This window comes from Hemitrygon akajei, chromosome 5, assembly GCF_048418815.1.
Source record: "Hemitrygon akajei chromosome 5, sHemAka1.3, whole genome shotgun sequence".
Lineage (NCBI taxonomy): Eukaryota > Metazoa > Chordata > Chondrichthyes > Myliobatiformes > Dasyatidae > Hemitrygon > Hemitrygon akajei.
The window spans coordinates 124,151,356-124,174,913 of record NC_133128.1 but is presented as its reverse complement, the minus strand read 5'-3'; the positions used below and the strand labels follow the sequence as shown (position 1 = coordinate 124,174,913).

General features: G+C 40.1%; 2 protein-coding genes across 8 annotated transcripts in view; both read left to right on the top strand.

Annotated features, from left to right (window-relative positions):
• Positions 1-1,537, top strand: part of pcnt (pericentrin) — a 215,085-nt gene extending 213,548 nt beyond the window's left edge. For all 7 annotated transcript variants that reach the window (XM_073046383.1, XM_073046379.1, XM_073046380.1 and 4 more), the window contains one exon: positions 995-1,537. In XM_073046383.1, the coding sequence (XP_072902484.1) occupies positions 995-1,038 (44 nt within the window). In that variant the 3' untranslated portion in view covers positions 1,039-1,537. The remainder of the gene's footprint in view (positions 1-994) is intronic.
• A 6,019-nt stretch (positions 1,538-7,556) lies between these two features.
• The window catches only part of lss (lanosterol synthase (2,3-oxidosqualene-lanosterol cyclase)), a 112,698-nt gene continuing 96,696 nt past the window's right edge, over positions 7,557-23,558 (top strand). The window contains exon 1 of the mRNA XM_073046376.1: positions 7,557-7,648. Within this exon, the coding sequence (XP_072902477.1) occupies positions 7,626-7,648 (23 nt within the window). The 5' untranslated portion in view covers positions 7,557-7,625. The remainder of the gene's footprint in view (positions 7,649-23,558) is intronic.

Sequence of the window (23,558 nt, the reverse complement as noted above, 5' to 3'; positions counted from 1 at the left end):
TAAATAAGGTGAACATGAGATGAAGAGACCTTGAAAGTGCATTCACTGGTTGTGGGAAATTTCAATGGGGCAAGTGAAGTTGAGTGTCATTATCCCCTTTTGTTCAAGAGCTTGATGGTTGAGGGTAGTAACTGTTCTCGAACCTGGTGGTGTGTGTCCTGAGGCTCCTGTACTACCTTCCTGATGGCAGCAGCGAGAAGACAGCACAACCTGGGTGGTAGGGGTCCCTGATGATAAATGCTGCTTTCCTACAAAAGCATTTCATGTAGATGTGCTCAAAGATTGGAAGGGCTTTACCCGTGATGTAATGGGTCGAATCCACATTTTCTGTTTAAAAGCATTGGTGTTTCCATACAAGGCTATGATGCAGCCAGTCAGTATACTCTCCACTACACGTCTATAGAAGTCAGTCTGTTTATCTATTAGCGTATTTGGAGGGTTTTGTGTAAAGAATGTTGATGTATACTCCACTCCTAATATTTTCCTCCTTTTTGATTGATTTCTCCCTCCTTTTGTGGTTACTGACTCTTGCAGATACAATAGTGGTGTTCAAGAGGCATTTAGATAACCGCATGGACATGCAGGGAATTGGAACGCGTGCAGAAGGGATTTGTTTAATTTGACACCAATTAGATTGAAGGGCCTGTTCTTGTGCTGGATTCTTCAAATTTCTGGGTCACCATTCTGCATGAGCAAGCCAAAACATTTAGAGTGTTTGAGATCATTGCTTTCTTGTTTTTGTTGATGTGCACGTGGTTTGTTGACAAACTCAAGGCATCAGTTGTTGAGGCACTGTAGGAGATGGGAGAGATCTGTTGGGTAGAAATGTGGAATGCTGGACAGCATCCTTCCCCTTGTATTTTGAGTCCATTTCACCTCTTACAGGCTTTCTCTATAACAGTATTTGACTTCTGTCAGTCTGTATCCTTAAAGTTCACATTGAATTGTTACTGGAAGCCATCTCATTTTGTACAACTGTTATTTTCATTCCTAGGAACATCTCCGGGAACATCCCGACGTAGAAGCAGCATGAAATAAGAGGATCCTATAAGGACACAAAACTGCTCCTTTACGACTTTAAAAAAAATAGGGTTTAAGTGTGTGTATCTATATTGATCCTCATTGTGATCAAGGGATAATTAAATGTATACAGCCACATCTGCACATTGTCCAAGCACAGGAGAATTTTGTATTTAAAATAAGATGAAGAATCCCGCAGTGTTTGCTAATAAATTGGAAATTTATGTCTCCTTATGTTGGAAAAGTTATTATCCAATCAGGCTGGGTGATTTTGTATTCACCATTGAATTGTATGTTGTTGTGCATGGTGGTTTGAATGTGTGGTTTCATGTGTGTACATATGCTTGCTTGTTAGAAGAACGATAGTCAACAACTTCGAGCTTTTTATCCCAGTGGCTTGTGTGCCATTGTCAATATCTCCATGTAGAAAACAAGATTTTTTAAAAAGGTTATTTTTGTAAATGTTGGCTTTTGTTCTTTGCATAAAAATAAAGTTTACATTGGTATTTGTGAAAAATGTGTTCTCTTTGTATTCATGTATTTGTACATATTAAATCATTCAGTAACTTGGAAACTCCTACTATGAAATGTTTTACCCTTCTAGGATCCTCAGCTTAAACATTAAAACTACCCTTTATATTCATGTACCTAATAAAGTGGCCACTGAGCATATGTTCATGGTCTTCTGCTGCTGTAGCCCTTCCACTTCAAGGTTTGAAGTGTTATGTGTTCAGAGATGCTCCTCTGCACACCATTGTTGTGATGTGGTTATTGGAGTTACTGTCACCTTCCTGTAACCTTGAACCAGTCTGGCCATTCTCCTCTGACTTCTCACAGAGCGTTTTTGTCCACAGAACTACCACTTGCTGGATATTTTTTGTTTTTCTCACCATCCTCTGTAAACTCTAGAGAACTTTGTGCATGAAAATCCCAGGAGTTTAGCAGTTTCTGAGATGCTTAAACCACATAGTCTGGCATCAACAATCATTGAATGGTCAGTCACTTAGATCACAGTTCTTCCCCATTCTGTACAACAACTGAACCTCTTGACAATGCCTGCATGCTTTTATGCATTGATTTGCTGCCACATGATTGGCTGATTAGATATTTACATTAACGAACCAGTATATGTAATAAAGGGACCACTGAGTGAATAGCTCCAATCTTCAGCCATATGAGGAGTCAGCTGTGCCTCAGTGCATAGCAATTTGCTCTCTGATCTCCAGGGTGATCAGGGCAAAATCCTACAGCCATTACCTTGCAAACTCTTGCCTGATAGTTCTATTGTCTGCTGAAATCTGAATTCCAGAATGCTAGTGTTTTGATTGATCACTCTGAGCAAAATGAAACTGCACTTTCTGCTTCCTCACTTTAAGTGGCTGTTCCCTGGTTCTTCTCTGCTATGTCATCTGTAACTGTCCATCCACAGGTCCTTCTTAACTATCCTTGCCAGCACTTTGCTGAGCAACACTGCCAGTCCTATTCTTCCATTTTCCCCTAGTCAACAATTTAAACAATTTAACCTCACCTTTACAAAATTATGTTTTGAAAGCTGATTGTTCCAGAGATTTTAAACTATTTTAAAACAAGTTTTTGTTGTACAGATCACTTTGAGCCTATTCTGGCATTGGTCATTTATCAACAGGACTAAGTTAGGAAATTCACTACGCAACTTGTAATTATTCGAAGCTCACACTTTATTGCCTCTGCACAATCAACAACGTAACTATTCTACTGTTCCCTCTGTAACGATATTCACTCAGACCACTTTTCCAATTTATAACACAAACAGGGGATCTCTGCTGGCTAGACAATTGATTCTTTATTCTCCCAGCCCGTGGGTTGAAGGTTCTTCCTTGCGGTTCTAGGTCTCTGGAGAGAGTTATCGCTTAACAACACGCTCAAAGTATCCACATATATTTGTTTCTTATCAATTCACATATTGCATTCCACTGTCATCTGCCGTAGGCCCAGTGTCTGACCTTTGACACCTTTCACCTTTCGGCCCTGTTCCAAGCCAGCGTCCATTTATCGCCCTCTTCCCAACAAGTGACGATCAATAATTTATGACCCTTTGTTCTCTTCAGTAACCGGCTGGAATTACTCCAGGCAGACAACAACCCCAACATTCACAAACCAGCATGTTGTATCAAAGAGCACTTCACAAATAACTACTTTGTAAATTATCTGTAGTCCAGCAGATTACTTGAAGCATCATTGTGTATACTTTAAAACACTAAAAGTCAGGCAACTTCATCTCACAAAATGGAAGTTGTAAAACAGTTCCACAAAATGGCAGCCTCCATCTCCAAGCACATGGCAGGAACAAAGATAATTGATCTGTCTTCTTTCACTGTCCTTGATCCATTCGAATTCAATGTTTTCTATCATATTTTAAACCAGCTATGGACAACACTGGGACCTTCAGATCCTTCAAGGGCAGCCGGCAGAATCGGGCACAAAATTCCATATGTGGCCAAACCGGATTATAAAGACTTAACAAATCTTCCTCCTTTCCTCGTCCATGCTTCTATTCCTGAAGTCCAGAACCCCGGGATAGATCTTCAGAGATATTGACAGTCAGGAACTTGAACCTGCTCACCCTTTCTTGTACTGCTAATTGAGGAATGGTGTATGTACCCTTGACATCCTTTTCCTGAAGTTTACATTCAATTGCTTGGTCTTTCTGATGTTGTGCAAGATTGCTGTCACGACACCAATCAACCAGTTGATCTATTTCACACGTACACCTCATCGTCACCATCTGAGATTCTGCCAATAATAGTTGTGTCAGCAGTGAATATATAGATGATGTTTGCGCTGTGCCTAGTCACACTGTCAATGGTGTCGTGGATATTTAACATTTCCCCGTGCAAATGCAGGAGGTACAATCTCTGTCTTTTCATTTCTTTCCTGCTCACCATCCAGGGATCCTAACAGTCCCTTTTAGATGAAGTAGTGATTCACTTGGAATCTAGTGTAGTCCAGTCTAGTGTATTGTAATTGGCATTTACAAAGTGATACCAACACTGGCAAAACCAAACACAGATTGGAGGGTTTCGGCCCGAAATGTCACTACCTCCTCCCATAGATGCTGTCTGGCCTGCTGAGTTCTGCCAGCATTTTGTGTTTTTTATTTATTTCCAGCATCTGCAGATTCACTCGTGTTGCCACAGATTGGATGATTCCAGAACATCTGCGTATAGTCCATAGTGATCAGGAATGGCATCACCTCGCTGGCAATCAACAAAGGCACTCTCGAGGCTCTACTCTCTCTCTATTTATGACTGTGTGGTGAAGCACAACTCAAATGCCATTTATAAATTTGCCAATGACACCACTGTTGTTGGCAGAATCTCAGATGATGAGATGTATAGGAGTGAGATAGATTGGCTGCTTGACTGGTGTTGCAACAGTAACCTTACTCACTGCATCAGTAAGACTAGGTACTTGATTGTGGACTTCGGGAAGGGGAGGTCGAGAGAACACACACGTACTCATTAAGGAGCCTGTACAGGAAAGGGTAAGCAGTTTCAAGTTCATCTCAGAGGGCCCAACACATCAATGTAATCACAAAGAAAGCATGGCAGCAGCTATACTTCATTAAAGTTTGAGAAGATTTAGTTTGCCAGCAAACACTCTAGCAAATTCCTGCTCATGTACCATGGAGAGGATTCTAACTATTTGCATCATAGCCTGGCATGGAGGCTCCAATGCACAGGATCAAAAGAGGCTACACGTGGTGGTAGACTCAGTCAGTTTCATCACAGCTACAACAGTCCCCACCACAGGATATCCTCGAAAGTTGGTGTCCATCATTAAAAACCCTCACCAGCTGTTGCATGCCCTCTTCCCATTATTGGGGAGGAGGGACAGGAGCCTGAGGACCCACACTCAACATTTTAGGAACAGCTTCTTCCCCTCTGCCATCAGATTTCTGAACAGAGCACTGCTGCCACAAAACAGCAAATTGCACGGCATGTAGGAGGGAAGGGTTAGACTGGTCGTAGAGCAGATTAAAAGGTTGGCACAACATTGTGGGTTGAAGGCCCGGCACTGTGCTGTAGTTTTTGATGTTCCATATGACAGTGATAATAAACTAGATTCTGATTCAATTGCCATAGATAAAGCATAGGCATAGGCCCACGAGCCCACCAAATCTGTTCCAACCAACCATTTAGAGTAATCCCATTTTTTATTCTCACGTTCTCCTCCCCTCCCCAGATTCTTCTCACTGGGGGTGATTTACAGAGGCCAGTTAACCCACCAGCCTGCACATCTCTATGGATGTGAAAGGAAACTGGAGCTCCAGAAAGAATCTCTCTTTCCCAGTTTTGATGAAGATTCCCAGACCGGAAAAGTAGACTTTTTTTTTTACCATAGATATTGCTGACTGTTTGTAACATTTTTGTTGTTTTTTATTTTTTTATTTCGAGCATCTGCACTTTTAATGGAACATCGAGCATTACAGCATAGTAACGGACCCTTTGCTCTGTACAATGTTGTCAGCCAATTAAATTAGTATCAAGTGGATAACTAAACTGGTCAGTTCTGCTTGCTCAATGTCCATATGCTTCTGTTTTCCTCTCATTCATGTGCATGTAAATGTCTTAAAAGTTCCTAATGGTTCTGCCTCAACCACCACACCAAGCAGCACATTGCAGGCACCCACCATTCAATGTAAAATACAATTGCCCCTCACATCATCTTTGAAATTACTTCCCTCTCACCATAAATGTATGCCTTCCAGTTTTAGACATTGCTACCTGGGTCTATCTTTGTTTCCAATAATCTTATACACCTCTTTCAGATCTTCCCTCAGCCTTCATTTGCTACTCCAGAGGATCTCTAATCTCTCACCATACCACCTGCTCTCTAACATCCTGGAAAACCTCTTCTGCACACTCAACATCATTCCTACTATTGGCAACCAGAAACATGCAATACTCGAAATATGGCCTAACTAGAGTTTTATAAGGGTGCAGCATAACTTCCTGACTTTTGAACTTAAGTTAACATATTTTAACATAGTGCCATTAAATATAGCTCTTTCCTCTGCTAGCTGTCATATTTTCTGTTTGCCTCTTGTGCGGCCTATGTATTTGTAAGCCACATTTCCAACTTCTTGTTTCTCCATCTTGACTCACTGGCTCCCACACCTTGCCCACCAAGTTTAAACCCCACTGGCCCTGAAGAAATGTACTGGCAAACCTCCCTGCAAGGATTTGCCTGTTGAGCTGTAATGGTAGCCTGGTTTTTTTTTGCCTGAACGGATGGTGGAGGAAAAAGCCATCAGGATATTTAAATGATTATTTGGAGACCCAAATGGCTACGCAATCTTCAAGCCGTTACCATCAGGCAGGAGGTACAGAAGCCTGAAGTCCCACACCACCAGATTCAGGAACAGCTATTTCCCTTCAACTATTCAATTCTAGAGTCAACCTGCATAATAAGACCATAAGACATAGGTGCAGAATTGGATCACTCAGCCTAGAGTTTGCCCCATGGTTGATCTATTACCCCTCTCAACCCCGTTCTTCAGCCTTCTCCTTGTAACCTTTGACACCCTTACTAATCAAGAACCTATGCTTTAAACATACCCAATGACTTAGCCTCCACAGCCGACTGTGGCAATGAATTCACCATCTGTTTTTGTGCACTTTATGTAGTCCTGTGTAGGTCTGTAGTCTAGTGTAGCTTTCTCTGTGTTGTTTTTTGTTTTATTACGTAGTTCAGTCTAGTTTTTTGTACTGTGTCATGTAACACCATGGTCCTGAAAAATGTTGTCTCATTTTTACTATGCACTGTACCAGCAGTTATGGTCGAAATGACAATAAAAGTGACTTGACTTGACGACTCTGGCTAAAGAAATTCCTGATCCTAATTTCTACCTATGCTGTGGCTACTTTGCACTATAAAAGAACCTTCTGGGGGTTCCATTTGTTTTCTTTCTTGCATAATTTATGGTCATATTTTTCTTGTGAATGCTGTGCGGCTATGATGCTGTTTCAAGTTTTCACTGCACCTGTGCGTTCATGTACTTGGATATGAATATGAACTCGACTTCGATTTTGAGATATGGGACTGCATATGATGGAATCCGGAGCGGGGAAAAAAAGCGCGAATTGCTGAAAGAACTCATCGAGTTGGTATCCGTGGGGGGAAATGGGACAATCGATGTTTCAAGCCTGGGACAGAGAGAAAACAAATTTTCAGCCAGACGCGGATGCATGGGTAGAGCGGGGATAGAGCCCTTTCACGCACGCAGTGCATTCTGGTGAAACAAGTCCGCCATGCAATTCTGATCAACAAATGAACCATACAACTGTTTTCACGGCCTGCCCTCCAGGAGACAACGGTCTAAAATCCCGTTTTAATTATTGGTGCCGCCTGCCCCACCAACATCTCAGTGATAGGATGACAACCGCCCAAAGAAAGCTTACGTCCCTTTTTGATTGGTCGCCCGAGAGCTGATGCTCCTCCTTTTCAGCAATTGGCTGACATTCTGCGAGGTTTCGATAGCTCGGCTATCCGATTGGTACTTGCGCCTCGGCTCATGGTCAGCTGATCCATCGTGCGTTTGCTCCTTTTGTTGAAAGCGCAGGATGATGGCGACCGGGGAGCGAGGGTGAGTTTCGAGGATTTCACGACCGGTATCTCGTTGGCGTATCTGCTGGTTATCAGTTTATTCAATCTCCCTGCTTCGCCTTTGTCCTCTTGGCTCGGGCGGGATCACCTCTCCATCCGCTTACCTAGCATCAGCCTTTCCCCCATTGCCCTGCCCCCGACAGCGGGGCTGAGGCTGAGGTGCTTGGCAAAGTAAAGTCAGAGCTCCCGGAGAGAGACTTTGTGTAATGAACGTGGAGAGTCCGATATCACTGCCTAAACAGGAGTCCGGGATCCCAGTGCGTCAACGCGTACAGGTAGCAGCGAGGAAGGCTGGTAGAAAATATATATAATTTATGTTTTTGCACGAGTTTAATCTATTCAATATACGTATATTGTATTTGCTTTACTTATTTATTATTTTTTTCTTCTATATTGTCTATTGCATTGAATTGCTGCTGCTAAGTTAGCAAATGTATGTACTAAAGGAAAGATGTACGTGCACTGGCAATGTTTACGACTGTCAGAATCGGGTCAATGGGCTGTGCTGCGATAGCAGAGTGCAGGCATAAGTAATTACTATAAATCACAGTAAGCTAAGTAGAATAAAAGATGTTCATAAGTTCATGGACCGCTCAGAAATCTGATGGCCGAGGGGAAGACGATGTTCTTAAAACGTTGAGTGTGGATCGTGAGGCTCTTGAACCTCCCTGATGGCGGAAATAAGAAAAAGGCATGGTGAGGGGTCTTCATGAGGGATGCTGCCTTCTTGGGGCATGGTCTTTTGATGTCCTCGATGCTGAGGAGGCTAGTGCCTATGATGAAGCTGGCTGAGTTTGCAATCCGCTGCAGCTTTTCCCTGTTCTGTGCATTGGCCCCTCCTCTCCAGACAGTGTTGCAATTCCATGGAACATCTGTAGAAATTTGCTAGTCTTGTTGCTGACATATCAAATCTCCTCAAATTCTTAATGAAGTTTAGCTGCTGGTGTGCCTTTATCATGATTGCATGTTGGTCCCAGGATAGATCCTTTAAGAGGTTGACTCCCGGTTGCAGCTCACCCTTTCCATCGCTGACCCCTCAATGAGGATTGGCGCGTGTTCTTCCCACTTCTTCTTGAAGTCCACAGTCAGTTATTTGGTCCTGCTGATGTTGAGTGCAAAGTTGTTATTGATCAACATATCTCCTGTACACACCCTCATCATTAATACTAGATTAATTCCTGGGATGAAGAGGACGTATGAGAGTTGTGCCAACTATTTGTTGGAGTATAGACCAATGGGTTTTGAAGGGAACTGATGGGGTAAATGACGAGAAGGTGTTTGGAAGGGGTGGTATCCAGAGCTACGAAGCGTAATTTCAGAATTCTGCCTCCCTGTTTAAGATGGAGGTGAGAAGAAAGTCCATCTGTCCTGATGTGAATTTCTGCAATTCTTATTGTCAACAAACTGTGGTGAAAGTCTCTTTGAATATATGTAAGGTGGAGATTGGCTAATAGAGTCATAGAAAAGTACAGTACAGAAACAGGCCTTTGGCTCATTTAGTCCATGCCAAACCGTTTAAACTGTCCATCGACCTGCAGCTGGACCATGGCCCTCCATACCCTTCCCATCCATGTGCCTATCCAAACTTCTCTTAAGCGTTGAAATCGAACTCACATGCACCAGTTGCGCTGGCAGTTCATTCCACATTCTCATCACCCTCTGAGTGAAGAAGTTTCCCCTCATATTCTCTTTAAGCTTTTCAGCTTTCACTCTTAACTCATGACCTCCAGTTGCAGTTCCACCCAAACTCAGTGGAAAAAGCCTGCTTGCATTTACTCTTTTTATACCCCTCATAACTTTGTATTCCTCTATCAAATCTCCCATCAATCTTCTACATTCAAAAGAATGAAGTCTTAACCCATTCACTCTTTCTTTATAACTCACGCCCTCCAGTTTCAGAAACATCCTTGTAAATTTTCTCTTTTCTTCTTCAACCTTATTTATATTTTTCCTAGGTAGGTGACCGAAACTGCATACAATAATTCAGATTAGGCCTCACCAACATCTTCTACAACTTCAACATAACATCCCATCTTCTGTACTCAATACTTAGATATATGAAGGTCTATGTGCCAAAAGCTTTCTTTATGACCCTATCTACCTGTGACACCACTTACAAAGAGTTATGTACCCGTATTCCCAGATCCCTTTGTCCTACTGCACTCCTCAGTGCCCAACCGTTTACTGTGTAAGACTTGCCTACCAAAGTGCAACACCTCACACTTCTCTGCATTAAATTCCATCTGCCATTTTTCCCACCTGGTCTAGATCCTGCTGCCAGCTCTGATAGTCATCTTCATTCTCCAGCCCCCAGTCTTGGTGTCATCCTCAGATTTGCTGATCCAGCTATCCACATTATCATCCAGTTCATTGATTGTAGATTACAAACAACAATGGACCCAGCGCCAGTCCCCGAGGCCCTCCACTAGTCACAGGCCCCCAGTCAGAGAGGTGACCATCCACTACCACCTTCTGGTATGCAGGCACTCAGGAGAACCTCATCTCATCCCTGGCCTAGTCATTTCTCCATCACACTTCTCCTAGTCATTTCTCCAATCAAGCCAATGTCTAATCCAATTTACTACATCATCTTGAAGGTCGAGCAACTGAATCTTCATGACCAACCTTCCAGGTGGGACCTTGTCAAATGCCTTGCTAACATCCATGTAGACAACATCCACTGCCTTGCCTTCATCACCTATCCTGGTAAAATCCTCAATACTCTGTCAGATTGGTTAGGCACAACCTACCATGCACAAAGTTGAACTATGAGGGCCTCGAGGGGGAAGTTGGAAGCCAAGAACTGGATCAGCCATGATCTTATTGTATGGTGAAGCAAACACAAGGACTGAATGGTTCACTGCTCCTGATCTCAGATTTAATTCGTGTTTCAAAGCAGTTGGATAAAGACTTGGAGAAAGTTATGGGAAATTGTACAAGAGCTAGGAAGCTAATTAGACAATTTGCATTCTGCTCTGAAAGTTTTGCATAGTTTTATTGCAATTTAATATTTCTTGTGTTGGCACGTGGCCAAGTGGTTAAGGTGTTGGTCTAGTGATTTGAAGGTCGCTTTTTCTGAAGGCAGCATGTTGTGTCCTTGAGCACGGTACTTAACCACACATTGCTCTGTGACAACACCAGTGCTAAGCAGTACTGGCCCTTGCCCTTCCCTTGGACAACATCGATGGCTTGGAGAGGGGAGACTTGCAGCATGGGCAACTGCCAGTCTCCCATACAACCCAGCCCAGGCCTGCACCCTGGAAACTTTCCTTTCTTTCTTTTTAAATCTTTTTATTAATTTTAAGAAAAACATAAGTGAAATATGAATACAAAATGTTTGAGAGTACATAATTAATAGTTTAAATAGACAATCAGATATATAATAATCAATATATAAAGCCTCCCAAACTCATAGTATTAATGTAAAAGAATCGAAAAAGAGAAAAAATCCCCCCCCAAAAAAACTAAAAGAAAACTTTAAAAAAAAACTAAAACTAACCAACATGGGCAATTGCATAATGTTAAATACATACAGTAGTGCCGATAACTCCAAACCGCCATCCAAATAATTAAGGATAATAACAGTAAGGTTTAGGATCAGACCATTTAACTCATATGAAAATGTTGAATAAATGATCTCCAAGTTTCCTCAAATTTAACTGAAGAATCAAAAACCACGCTTCTAATTTTTTCTAAACTCAAACAAGAAATAGTTTGAGAAAACCACTGAAATACAGTTGGAGGGTTAATTTCTTTCCAATTCAGTAAAATAGATCTTCTAGCCATTAATGTAACAAATGCAATCATTCGTTGAGATGAAGCGGATAGACGATTATTATCTATCATTGGTAAACCAAAAATTGCAGTAAAAGGATGCGGTTGGAAATTGATATTTAAAACTCTTGAAATAATATTAAAAATATCTTTCCAATAATTTTGTAAACAAGGACAAGACCAGAACATATGAGTCAATGAAGCAACATCAGAATGACATCTGTCACAGGTTGAATTAACATAAGAATAAAATCAAGCAAGTTTAACTTTAGACATGTGAGCTCTATGTACAACCTTAAATTGTATTAGAGCATGTTTAGCACAGATAGAGGACGAATTTACCAATGATAAAAAATTTTCCCATTGCTCAGTAGATATAGGACAATGCAATTCTTCTTGCCATTCCTTCTTAATTTTTTCTGATACATCTGGCTGTACACTCATAATCATATTATAAATGATAGCTACTAAACCCTTTTGACAAGGATTGAGGGCTAAAATTCTTTCTGTAATGTCCAATGGACATTCTTTCGAAAAAGACTTTAATTCATTATACAAAAAATTTCTGACTTGCAAATATCTTAAAAAAAAATGGGTTTTAGGTAAATTATATTTATTAGATAGCTGTTCAAAGGACATAATGTTATCCAAAAACAGATCACGAAAACATGTTATACCTTTTGTTTTCCATAAGGGAAAAGCTTGATCTATAGATGAAGGCCGAAAGAAGTAGTTAGATATTATAGGACATGACAGCATAAACTTATTCAAGCCAAAAAATTTACGAAATTGAAACCAAATTCGTAATGTATACTTGACTATGGGATTAGTTATCTGTTTATTCATTTTGAATAACGAAAAAGGAAGTGAAGATCCTAAGATTGAAATCAGTGAAAAATCTTGCACAGATTTACATTCCAAGTTTACCCATTGTGGGCAAGCAGCTGTAGTCGATTCTTGTGTCCAGAATATTAAATACCGTATATTAACTGCCCAATAGTAAAATCTTAAATTTGGTAGAGCCAAGCCGCCCTCCTTCTTAGGCTCCTGTAAATATTTTTTACCTAACCTAGGATTTTTGTTCTGCCACAAATAAGAAGATATTTTAGAGTCAACCATATCAAAAAAAGATTTAGGAATAAAAATTGGTAATGCTTGAAATAAATATAAAAATTTAGGTAGTATCATCATCTTAATGGCATTAACTCTGCCTACCAAAGACAAAGATAGTGGAGACCACCTATTAGCAAGTTGCTTAATTTGATCGATTAAAGGTAGAAAATTAATTTTAAATAAATCTTTGTTTTTTAGTAATTTTAATACCTAAATAAGTAAAATAATCTGTAACAATTCTATATGGTACATGATTATAAATTGGAACATGCATATTTAATGGAAATAGTTCACTCTTATTAAAATTCAATTTATAACCAGAAAAGTTACTAAATTGAGCGAACAAAGAAGAAATAGCAGGAATAGATCTTTCAGGGTCAGATATATATAATAACAAATCATCCGCATATAATGATACCTTATATGTCGTCTCCCCATGGGTAATACCGAAAATATTGGGTGATTCACGAATAGCTATAGCCAAGGGTTCTAAAGCAATGTCAAATAATAAAGGACTTAAAGGACAACCTTGCCTTGTACCACGAAATAGCTGAAAAAAAGGGGATCTTTGATTATTGGTAAAAACCGAAGCTAAGGGTTTATGGTATATTAATTTAATCCATGATATAAATTTTGAACTAAAATTAAAATGTTGCATTGTATTAAATAAATATGGCCATTCGACTCTATCAAATGCTTTTTCAGCATCTAAAGAAATGACACATTCTGGTATTTTAGATGAAGAGGTATAAATAATATTAATTAATTTTCTAATGTTAAAAGATGAATAGCGATTTTTAATAAATCCAGTCTGATCTTCAGAAATAATTCAAGGTAATATATTTTCTAATCTAATAGCCAAAATTTTACTAAAAATCTTAAAATCCATATTCAACAAAGATATAGGCCGATAGGACGCGCATTCAGTAGGGTCTTTATCTTTTTTAAGAATTAAAGAAATAGAAACTTCATAAAAAGATTGTGGTAATTTGCCTATACTTAATGCATCTTTAAAAATTTTACAAAGCCAAGGAGAAAGTATGGAAGAAAAAGATTTTAAAAAATTCTGTAGAAAAACCATCTGGACCAGAAGCTTTACCCGAATTCATTGGAAAAAATAGCCTTTTCTATTTCAGACTCCGTAATAGGTGTATCCAAAAATACACTATCCTCAACAGTTACTTTTGGAATATTCAATTTCCTTAAAAATTCATTTATTATAGAAGAGTCCTTAGTACATTCTGATTGATATAAGGAATTATAAAAATCTTGAAAGGCTTTATTTATCTCTTTGTGATCGATCGTCCAAGTACCATCTTGTTTATGAATCCTAGTAATCTGTCGTTTATCCGAAGCAATTTTCAATTGGTTAGCTAGTAATTTACCAGACTTATCTCCATATATATAGAATTGGGCTTTTGATTTAATTAACTGACTTTCAATCGAGGAGGATAATAATAAGCTATGCTCCATTTGAAGTTCCACTCTTTCTTTATAAAGTTCTTTGCTAGGGGTCATTGAATAAATCTTATCAATTGCTTTGATTTTATCAACTAGTGTTAGTATTTTAGAATTAGTTCGTTTCCAAACTCCAGCAGAATATGAAATAATCTGTCCACGAATATATGCCTTAAAAGTATCCCATAAAGTTCCACTAGAGATCTCTGCTGTAGAATTTGTTGAGAAAAACAAATCAATTTGCTGTTTAATAAAGTTAACAAAGTCAGAATCCTGCAATAAAACAGGATTAAAACTCCAACCTTTAGTATTAATATATGAATCCGTCATCTTAATAGATAACTTCAAAGGTGCATGATCAGATATGGTAATAGAGTCATATTTACAATCCATAACATCTGTAAGTAAATGGTGATCAATGAAAAAGTAGTCAATTCTTGAGTAATTATGGTAAACATGGGAAAAGTATGAAAACTCTTTGTCATTAGGGTGTAAAAAATGCCAAATTTCACAAATAGCTGAATCAATCATAAAAGAGTTAATGAGAGAAGCCGATTTATTCGGAAGAGTTTGGGTGGGCTTGGATCTATCCATCAAAGGGTTTAAACAACAGTTAAAATCCCCACCCATTCTCAATCTATATTGATTCAAATCAGGAAAGGATGTAAATAAACATTTAAAAAATTCAGGACAATCAGTATTTGGAGCATAAACATTAACTAAAACAACTTTTTGATTAAAAAGTAGACCAGTAATAAGCAAAAATCTACCTTGCGGATCTGAAATTGTTTCATGATGTATAAAAGAAGTTGATGAATCTATAAAAATGGAAACACCTCTTACTTTGGCTTGCGAGTTTGAGTGATACTGTTGGCCCTTCCAAAACCTAAACAACCGTTGACTATCCACCTTCCTTACATGAGTCTCTTGTACAAAAATAACATTAGCATTCATTCTATGGAATACTTTGAATGTTTTTTTCCGTTTGATCGGATGATTTAAACCATTAGTATTCCAAGAAACAAAGTTAATAGTCCTATCCATATTGACAATATTTATTACAGTTAACACATAAGTTTGAAAAAAAGTGAACTCATGAACCCGGAAGAAGGAAGTAAGTTCAAGGAGAAACCGGAAGTCACGGCACTGCGACCATTTTTGTAGTTTCATATAAGCCCATGAAATAAAACTAAACAGAAAGCAAGCAAAAAGAAAAGAAAAAAGAAAAATCCCCCTCCCTCCACCCTCAAAACCCCAGGAAAAAAGCCAAAAAGAGGCAAGCAAGCAATCTAATACTAAAATTACCCCCGTGTCTCAAGACGGCAACTCAGACACAACAAAGTTTAAAAAAAAAATACAAACAACCCACATTATAAGAGAGGGTTGGTGTAACACAAGTTAAAATATAAAATTAGTATTATAAATGTATATAAACAAAAGGGTTAAAAAAGAATTAAAACGATAAAACCCATAAATGACTAATACTGGATTGATATTTTAAATGAAAGTTTAAAACTTTCAAACACATCAAAACAGATATGACGTTCCAAGTGCTAAAGTCTGTCGGGAAGAAGAAACGACATGTTTTAAAAAAAAAATCTTAATATTTAAATGTTAAGAGTATAAAAAAGCGTATATCAGCTTAAAAAGAAAAACAAAAAGGAAAAAAAACCCTAATAAGTTAATTTTCAATGCTAATAGATTAATAATATGGAAAAATAATAAAGTCAAAATAAGCCCAGCAAAAAGAGCTTTAACCATATATAAAAAATACATGTAAGCCATACCCAAAAAAAACACCAAACATCATTCTGTAACAGATCCAAATCTATAGACTAAGTTACATTAGTCAGCCCGATAGAATGTCATTGTTCCAGAAAACTTTGAGCATCCGCTGGAGATTTAAACAGCCGAAAAGTTCCGTCATCAAGAGTGACTCTCAAGTGTGCTGGAAATAACAGCGCTTGCTTGCAGCCTTTCTGGTGAAATTTCGACATAACCGATCTAAAAGCCATTCTTGCCCTTAAGACTTCAGGGCTATAATCTTCCAGAATGCGAAATTTAAATTCTTGAAAGCTGATCATACCCTTTTTCCGAGCCGCCCGAATCAAACACTCTTTGGTATGAGGGTAATGGATCCAGAGAATTACATGTCGTGGTTTCAAACTTGAATCAGACCGAAAACGGGAGACACGGTGTGCCCGATCGATTACCGGGAGAGAGTCCAATACCTCTGGACCCAAGACATCCATTAGAAATTTAGAGAAGAAAACAGTAAGATCACCGCTCTCAAATTTTTCCGGAATCCCAATTAACCGAAGATTTTGTCTTCGAGAGAGATTTTCCAAATCAGTAATTTTAACTTTATAACGATCCATCTGTTGAGAAGTCGAAGTTTGCTCTTCTTGTATTTTTTCGATTATACGATCTTTCTTGCGAGCGGCTTCTTCAAGAGCCAAAATACTTGCTTGTTGTTTTTGTGATTCCAGTGTAAGTGTCTGGAGTTTTTCTTCGACCAGCTTGAAACGCTCATCAAACTGAAAAAGCTTTACGGTTATTTTTCTCTCCAGTTCTTCAAATTTGTCTTCTATAAGCTTCACAATTGTTTCTAAAGTTATCGGTTCTTTCGTCTGTTTCGATTCTTTTGCTCTAGACATTTCAGCAAGTTGAGAATAATTCAAATAGTTAAAAAGAAAAATTCTGTATGTTTAGACCCCTTTAGAATAAGTATAAGAAGATCCTTTAAGGGGTATTTGTAGGTTAAAAAGATGTAAAAGGTTTGGAGCAAAGCCTAGAAGCGGTTTACTCCATGAGCGCCATCTTGAGACTCCCTCCCCTGGAAACTTTCCATGGTCTCTCGAGACTAACGGGGGTGTGTGTGTAACTGTGATGGAGAAATGACTAGGCCAGGGATGAGATGAGATTCTCCTGAGTGCCTGCATACACTTAGCAGGCCAAAGTAACCCCTAATACAAAGAGATGAGAGGAATTAATCCTGAATTCCACAACTTACAGACTGATTTCTATCCAAACTGTCAATACGGCTCAGATTTCTTTAGGTGAGGTGCAACTAAATCAATGAGCAAATGGAATGTGATTTCGCACTCTGAGCCTCAGTTGTTGGAAATTTGCAGAGTTTGACAATGGAACAGCCAGGAATTGTTAATAAAAAGGGAGAGTTCAATATGAGAATAACCTCGTGGAATATTATATACATAGATAACGTTCTGTAGATATTTATGTGGGTGCCTAACAGAATGAGGCAAAGAAAACCATTTTGAGGAACAAGGAAATGGAGAAATCAAAATATTTTGTGCTTGTCTGGGTTCAGGTTGAAGGGATTAGGCAGAATAATGGTGTAGCATGGACCAGATGGCCAAAGGGCCTGTCTTATATTGCTCTAGGACTGTTGTCTTTGAAGACAAAGCTACTGGAAATGTTGGAGAACAAGTCTAGAACGAATCAGGAGCAAAAAGAAATTAGCATAAGTACAACTGCACTGGTGGAGAAATTAATTGGGCTGGAAGGTGTAATCTGCATTTGAGGTTTTGACAATGGTGGTGATGGAGCAAGTGGATGCACTAGTCCACATATCCAAAATTTCAGAGGTTCAAGAACAGTGCCAATAGTGCTGAACAAAATAATGGAAAGTATTCTTTATGATGATGGTGATTGGATTGCCCGTGTCAGTGTGGGTTTAGGATGGGAAGATACATTTAATAATCTGTTAGTGGTTTGGGTAAGGTTGAATCTGTTCATTGTGCTGTACTTACATTTGCAGAAGGCCTTGATAAGGAGCCAACGGAAAATTTATTGAACCCAACAGCAGAGAAACAGTTCTTTCAGTCCATCCTATCCAAATCGACTGTGATACCTACAGTTGAACTCAGAAGTTTACATACATGTTAGCCAAATACATTTAAACTCAGTTTTTCCACAATTCATGACATTTAATCCTAGAAAGCATTCCCTGTCTTGGGTCAGTGAGGATCACTACTCTATTTTAAGAATGTGAAATGTCAGAATAATAGTAGAGTGAATGATTTATTTCAGCTTTTATTTCTTTCATCACTCTCCCAGTGGGTCAGTTTACATACACTTTGTTAGTGTTTGGTAGCATTGCCTTTAAATTATTTAACTTGGGTCAAATGTTTTGGGTAGCCTTCCACAAGTTTCTCACAGTAAGTTGCTGGAATTTTGTTCTATTCCTCCGGACAGAACTGGTGTAATTGAGTCAGGTTTACAGGCCTCCTTGCTCGCACATGTTTTTTCAGTTCTGCCCACAAATTTTCTATCAGATTGAGGTCAGGGTTTTGTGATGGCCACTCCAATACCTTGACTTTGTTGTCCTTAAGCAATTTTGCCACAAGTTTGGAGGTATGCTTGGGGTCATTGTCCTTTTGGAAGACCCATTTGTGACCGAGCTTTAACTCCCTGGCTGATGTCTTGAGATGTTGCTTCAATATATCCACATAAATTCCCTTCCTCATGATGCCATCTATTTTGTGATGTGCACCAGTCCCTCCAGCAGCAAAGCACCCCCACAACATGCTTCACGGTTGGGATGGTGTTCTTCGGCTTGCAAGCCTCACCCTTTTTCCTCCAAACATAACGATGGTCATTATGGCCAAACTGTTCAATTTTTGGTTCATCAAACCAGAGGACATTTCTCGAAAAAGTAAGATCTTTGTCCCCATGTGCACTTGCAAACTGTAGTCTGGCTTTTTTATGGCGGTTTTGGAGCAGTGGCTTCTTCCTTGCTGAGCAGCCTTTCGGGTTATGTCGATACAGGACTCGTTTTACTGTGGATATAGATATTTGTCTACCTGTTTCCTCCAACATCTTCACAAGGTCCTTTGCTGTTCTGGGATTGATTTGCACTTTTCACGCCGAAGTATGTTCATCTCTAGGAGACAGAATGTGTCTCCTTCCTGAGCGGTATGACGGCTGCGTGGTCCCATGGTGTTTATACTTGCGTACTATTGTTTGTACAGATGAACGTGGTACCTTCAGGCATTTGGAAATTGCTCCCAAGGATGAACCAGACTTGTGGAGGTCCACAATTTTTTTTTTTCTGAGGTCTTGGCTGATTTCTTTTGATTTTGTTTGTAAACTTCTGACCCACTGGAATTGTGATTATAGTCAATTAAAAGTGAAATAATCTGTCTGTAAACAATTGTTGGAAAAATTACTCATGTCATGCACAAAGTAGATGTCCTCAACGTCTTGCCAAAACTAATATGAAATCAATATGAATATGTTATCAATATGTTTGCTAATATGAAATCTGTGGAGTGGTTAAACACTGAGTTTTAATGACTTCAACCTGAGTGTATGTAAACTGACTTCAACTGTATCTGCGCTAATTCCATTTGCCACACTTGTCCTGAATCTCCGTACTCAAGCGCATGTCCAGATGTAAGGTTCAAGCTTGTTTAATGCCATTTCCAGTACACTAGGGTAAAGGAGAATGAAATAATTGTTACTTTTGATCCGATGCAGCACCAAAAAAACACAATAAATAAAAATACGCAAGATAGCTTATATACATAGATTGATAATATGTCCATGAAGTAATGCTAGGCACAGGAGTGTGTGCATGAGGTGGCTGATGGGATATGATAAAACAGTGGTGAGATAGTGGGTGGAGATGTTGATCAGCCTTACTGATCATGGAAAGTAACAGTTTTTGAGTCTGGTGGCCTTGGTGTGGATGCTATGTAGTCTCCTCACTAATGGAAGTCGGACAAACAGGATGGGTGTGATCCTTCCTGATGCTACTGACCCTTATCTGCGTATAGGTGTCCTTGATGGCAGGTAGGCTGGTGTCTGTGATGCGTTGGGCAGTTTATCCACCCGTTGTAGGGCCTTTCCTGCCCACTGCAGATCAGTTTCCGTACCATGCAGTGATGCAGATTGTCAGGACGCTCTCTGCTGTGCATCAGTACAATGATGTGAGTATGGATGTGTGGAGTCCAGCTCTCTTCTGCCTCCTCTGAAAGTAGAGGCATTGGTGAGCTTTCCTGATTGTATAGAATGTGTTCTGAGACCATGACAGGTTGTGCAAGATCTTCACTCCCAGGAGTTTGAAACTGATTGCCGTTTCCATTGCTGTATCACTGGTGTAAGAGGGGCAGGGTGGGAGTTCTCCTAAATTCAATAACCACCTTTGTCTTGTTGACATTGCGGAGGAGTTTATTTGCCTGGCAGCATGCCTCGTCCACCTCCTCTCTGTAGACTGTCTCATCACTGTTGGCGATGAGCTGCACCACTGTTGTGCCTTTTCAGCACTACATGTATCTGCCTTTACCACTTTGCCTGGCAGTTTGTTCCAGATATTCACCGCATTCTGTGAGAACAACTTGCCCCTTATATTTCCTTTACCCTTCTCCTTTCTGCCCCCTCCTAGTTCTAGAACCCCCGCCACAAGAAAGCAGCGTCCATCATCAAGGAGCCCCACCACACAGGCCATGCTCTTTTCTCACTGCTGCCATTGGGCAGGAGGTACAGAAACATCACCTGGTTCAGGAACACCCTTCAACCATCAGGCTTTTGATCCAGTGTGGATAACTTGCAGTCTGAATTTGGCACGTTGATTCTTTGTCAGACTTTGTGCAGTTTTTCATTGATTCTGTTGTATTTCTTTGTTCAACGGTAAATGACAGCAAGAAAATGAATCTCAGGGTAATAGAGGATATATATACAGTATGTAATAAATGTATATACATTTATTAACAATATATTTGTTTTGAACTTTGAACTACCCATGCCCTCCAATTTTAGAAGCCTCCATGGTCATACCTCAGCCTCCTATACTTCAGTGAGACTAAACCTAGCCAATCCAATCTTGTTCTATAACTACAGGCCTACATTCGAAGTGATATCCGAGTATATCTCTTCTGTGTTACCTCACCCGTTTTAAAGTGTGGAGGCTGGAGACCCGCGTGGTCTCCTCTTGCTCCAGCGGTGTGTGATACCCATCTTCTTCAAGCAGGCTTCAGTCATACCGGTGCCCAAGAAGAACATGGTAACCTGCCTCAGTAACTATCCACTGTCTGAGTGGCGACTTGGATCCACTTCAGTTTGCCTACTGAAGCAACAGGTCTACAGCAGATGCTGTATCATTGGCTCTTCACAGAACCCTGGAACTTCTGGATAGAAAAAAAAGTATACATAAGGATGCTTTTTATTGGTTACAGCTCAGCATTTAATATCATCATCCCCTCAAAACTAATCAGTCATCTCCAAGACCTGGACCTCAATACCCCCTTGGCAATTGGATCCTGGATTTCCTCACTTGCAGACCCCAGGCAGTTCAGAATGGCAATATCATCTCTTCTACAAACTCTGTCAGCATAGGGGCGCCACAGGGCTGTGTACTCAGTTTCTGTTCTACTCGCTTTACACCTATGTCTGTGTGGCTAAGTACAGTTCCAGCACCATATACAAATTTGTGACGACACCACTGTTGTGGGCTGTATCAAAGGGGGGTGATGAATCAGCATACAGGAGGGAGATTGAAAACTTGGCTGAGTGGTGTGATAACAACAGCCTCTCAATCAATGTCAACAAGACCAAGGAACTGATTGTAGACTTCAGGAGAGGGAAACCAGAGATCCATGAGCCAGTAATCATCGGAGGATCAGAGGTGGAGAGGGTCAGTGACTGTAAATTCCTGGGTGTCGCTACCTCAGAGGACCTGTCCTGGACCCATCATATAAATATAATTGTGAAGAAAGCACGACAGTAGCTCTACTTCCTTAGGAGACTGCGGAGGTTTGGCATGTCATCGAAAACTTTGGCAAACTTCTATAGATGTGTGGTGGAAAGTCTGCTGACTGGCTGCATTATGTCCTGGTATAGGAACACCAATGCCCTTCATTGGAAAATCCTCCAAAAGGTAGTGGATTTGGCCCAGTACATCATGGGTAAAGACTTTCCAACCATTGAGCACATCTACATGAAACATTACCATAGAAAAGTAGCATCATCATCAAAGATCCTCACCACCCAGGCCTTGATCTTTTCTCACTCCTGTGTCTGGTAGAAGGTACAGGAGCCTCTGGACTCACACCACCAGGTTCAAGAACAGTTACTATCCCTCTACCATCAGGCTCTTGTACAAAAAGGGACAGTTACACTCATTCTATTTCTGGTGTTCCCACAACCAATGGTCTCACTTTAAGGACACTTTATCTTGTTATTTCATCCTCTTGTTGTTTATTGCTATTCATTTATACTTGCATTTGCACAGCTTGTTGTTCATTGATCCTGTTGACGGTTACTGGTCCATAGATTTGCTCAGTATGCCCACAGGAAAAAGAATCTCAGAGTTGTATGTGGTGACATGTATGTACTCTGATAATAGATTATACTTTGAGCAACACACACAAATTGCTGGAGGAACTCAGCAGCCCAGGCAGCATCTATAGAAAAAAGCACAGTCGACATCTTGGCCCAAAAATTCAACATTGCTTGGCTTGCTGAGTTCCTCCAGCATTTTGTGTGTTGCTCGGAATTACTGCATATATAGATTTTCTCTTGTTTGTGAATTGTACTTTGAATGTCAGGCTGCTGTTTGTTAATTACAGCTCAGCGTTCAACACCATCATATCCTCAGTGCTAATTGACAAGCTCCAAACCCTGGGCCTCTGTACCTCCCTCTGCAACTTGATTCCTGAGTTCCTCATTGGGAGGCCACAGTCTGTAGGGATTGGAAGTAACGTCTCCTTCTGGCTGACAATCAACACTGGTGCACCTAAGGGTGCGTGCTTTGCCCACTGCACTACTCTCTCTACACCCTCAATCGTGTGGTTAGGCACAGCTCAAACACCATCTATAAATTTGGTGATGGCACAAGTATTGTTGGCAGAATTTCAGATGGTGACAAGAAGACAAACAGAAGTGAGATCAGTCAACGTCAGTAAGACCAAGGAACTGATTGTGGACTTTCAGAAGGGGAAGTCGAGGGAACACACACCAGTCCTCATCGAGAGATCAGAAGTGAGCAGCTTCAAGTTCCTGGGTGGCAACATCTCTGAAGATTTATTCTGGGGCCCAACATATTGACGCAATTACAAAGAAGGCTCATAGCTACTATATTTCATAGAAACAAAGAAAACCTACAGCACAATACAGGCCCTTTGGCCCACAAAAGTGCGCCAAACATGTCCTTACCTTAGAAATTACCCAGAGTTACCCATAGCCCTCTATTTTTCTAAGCTCCACGTCCCTATCCAGGAGTCTCCTAAAAGACCATATTGTCTCCGCCTCCACACTGTTGCTGGCAGCCCATTCCACGCACTCACCACTCTGCTTTTTTTTTAAAAAAACAACAACTTACCCCTGACATCTCCTCTGTACCTGCTTCCAAGCACCTTAAAACTGTGCCCTCTCGTGCTGGCCGTTTCACCCTTGGGGGAAAAAGCCTCTGACTATCCACACGCTCAGTGCCTCTCATCATCTTATACACCTCTATCAGGTCACCTCTCATCCTCCGTCGCTCCAAGGAGAAAAGGCCGAGTTCACTCAATCTATTTTCATAA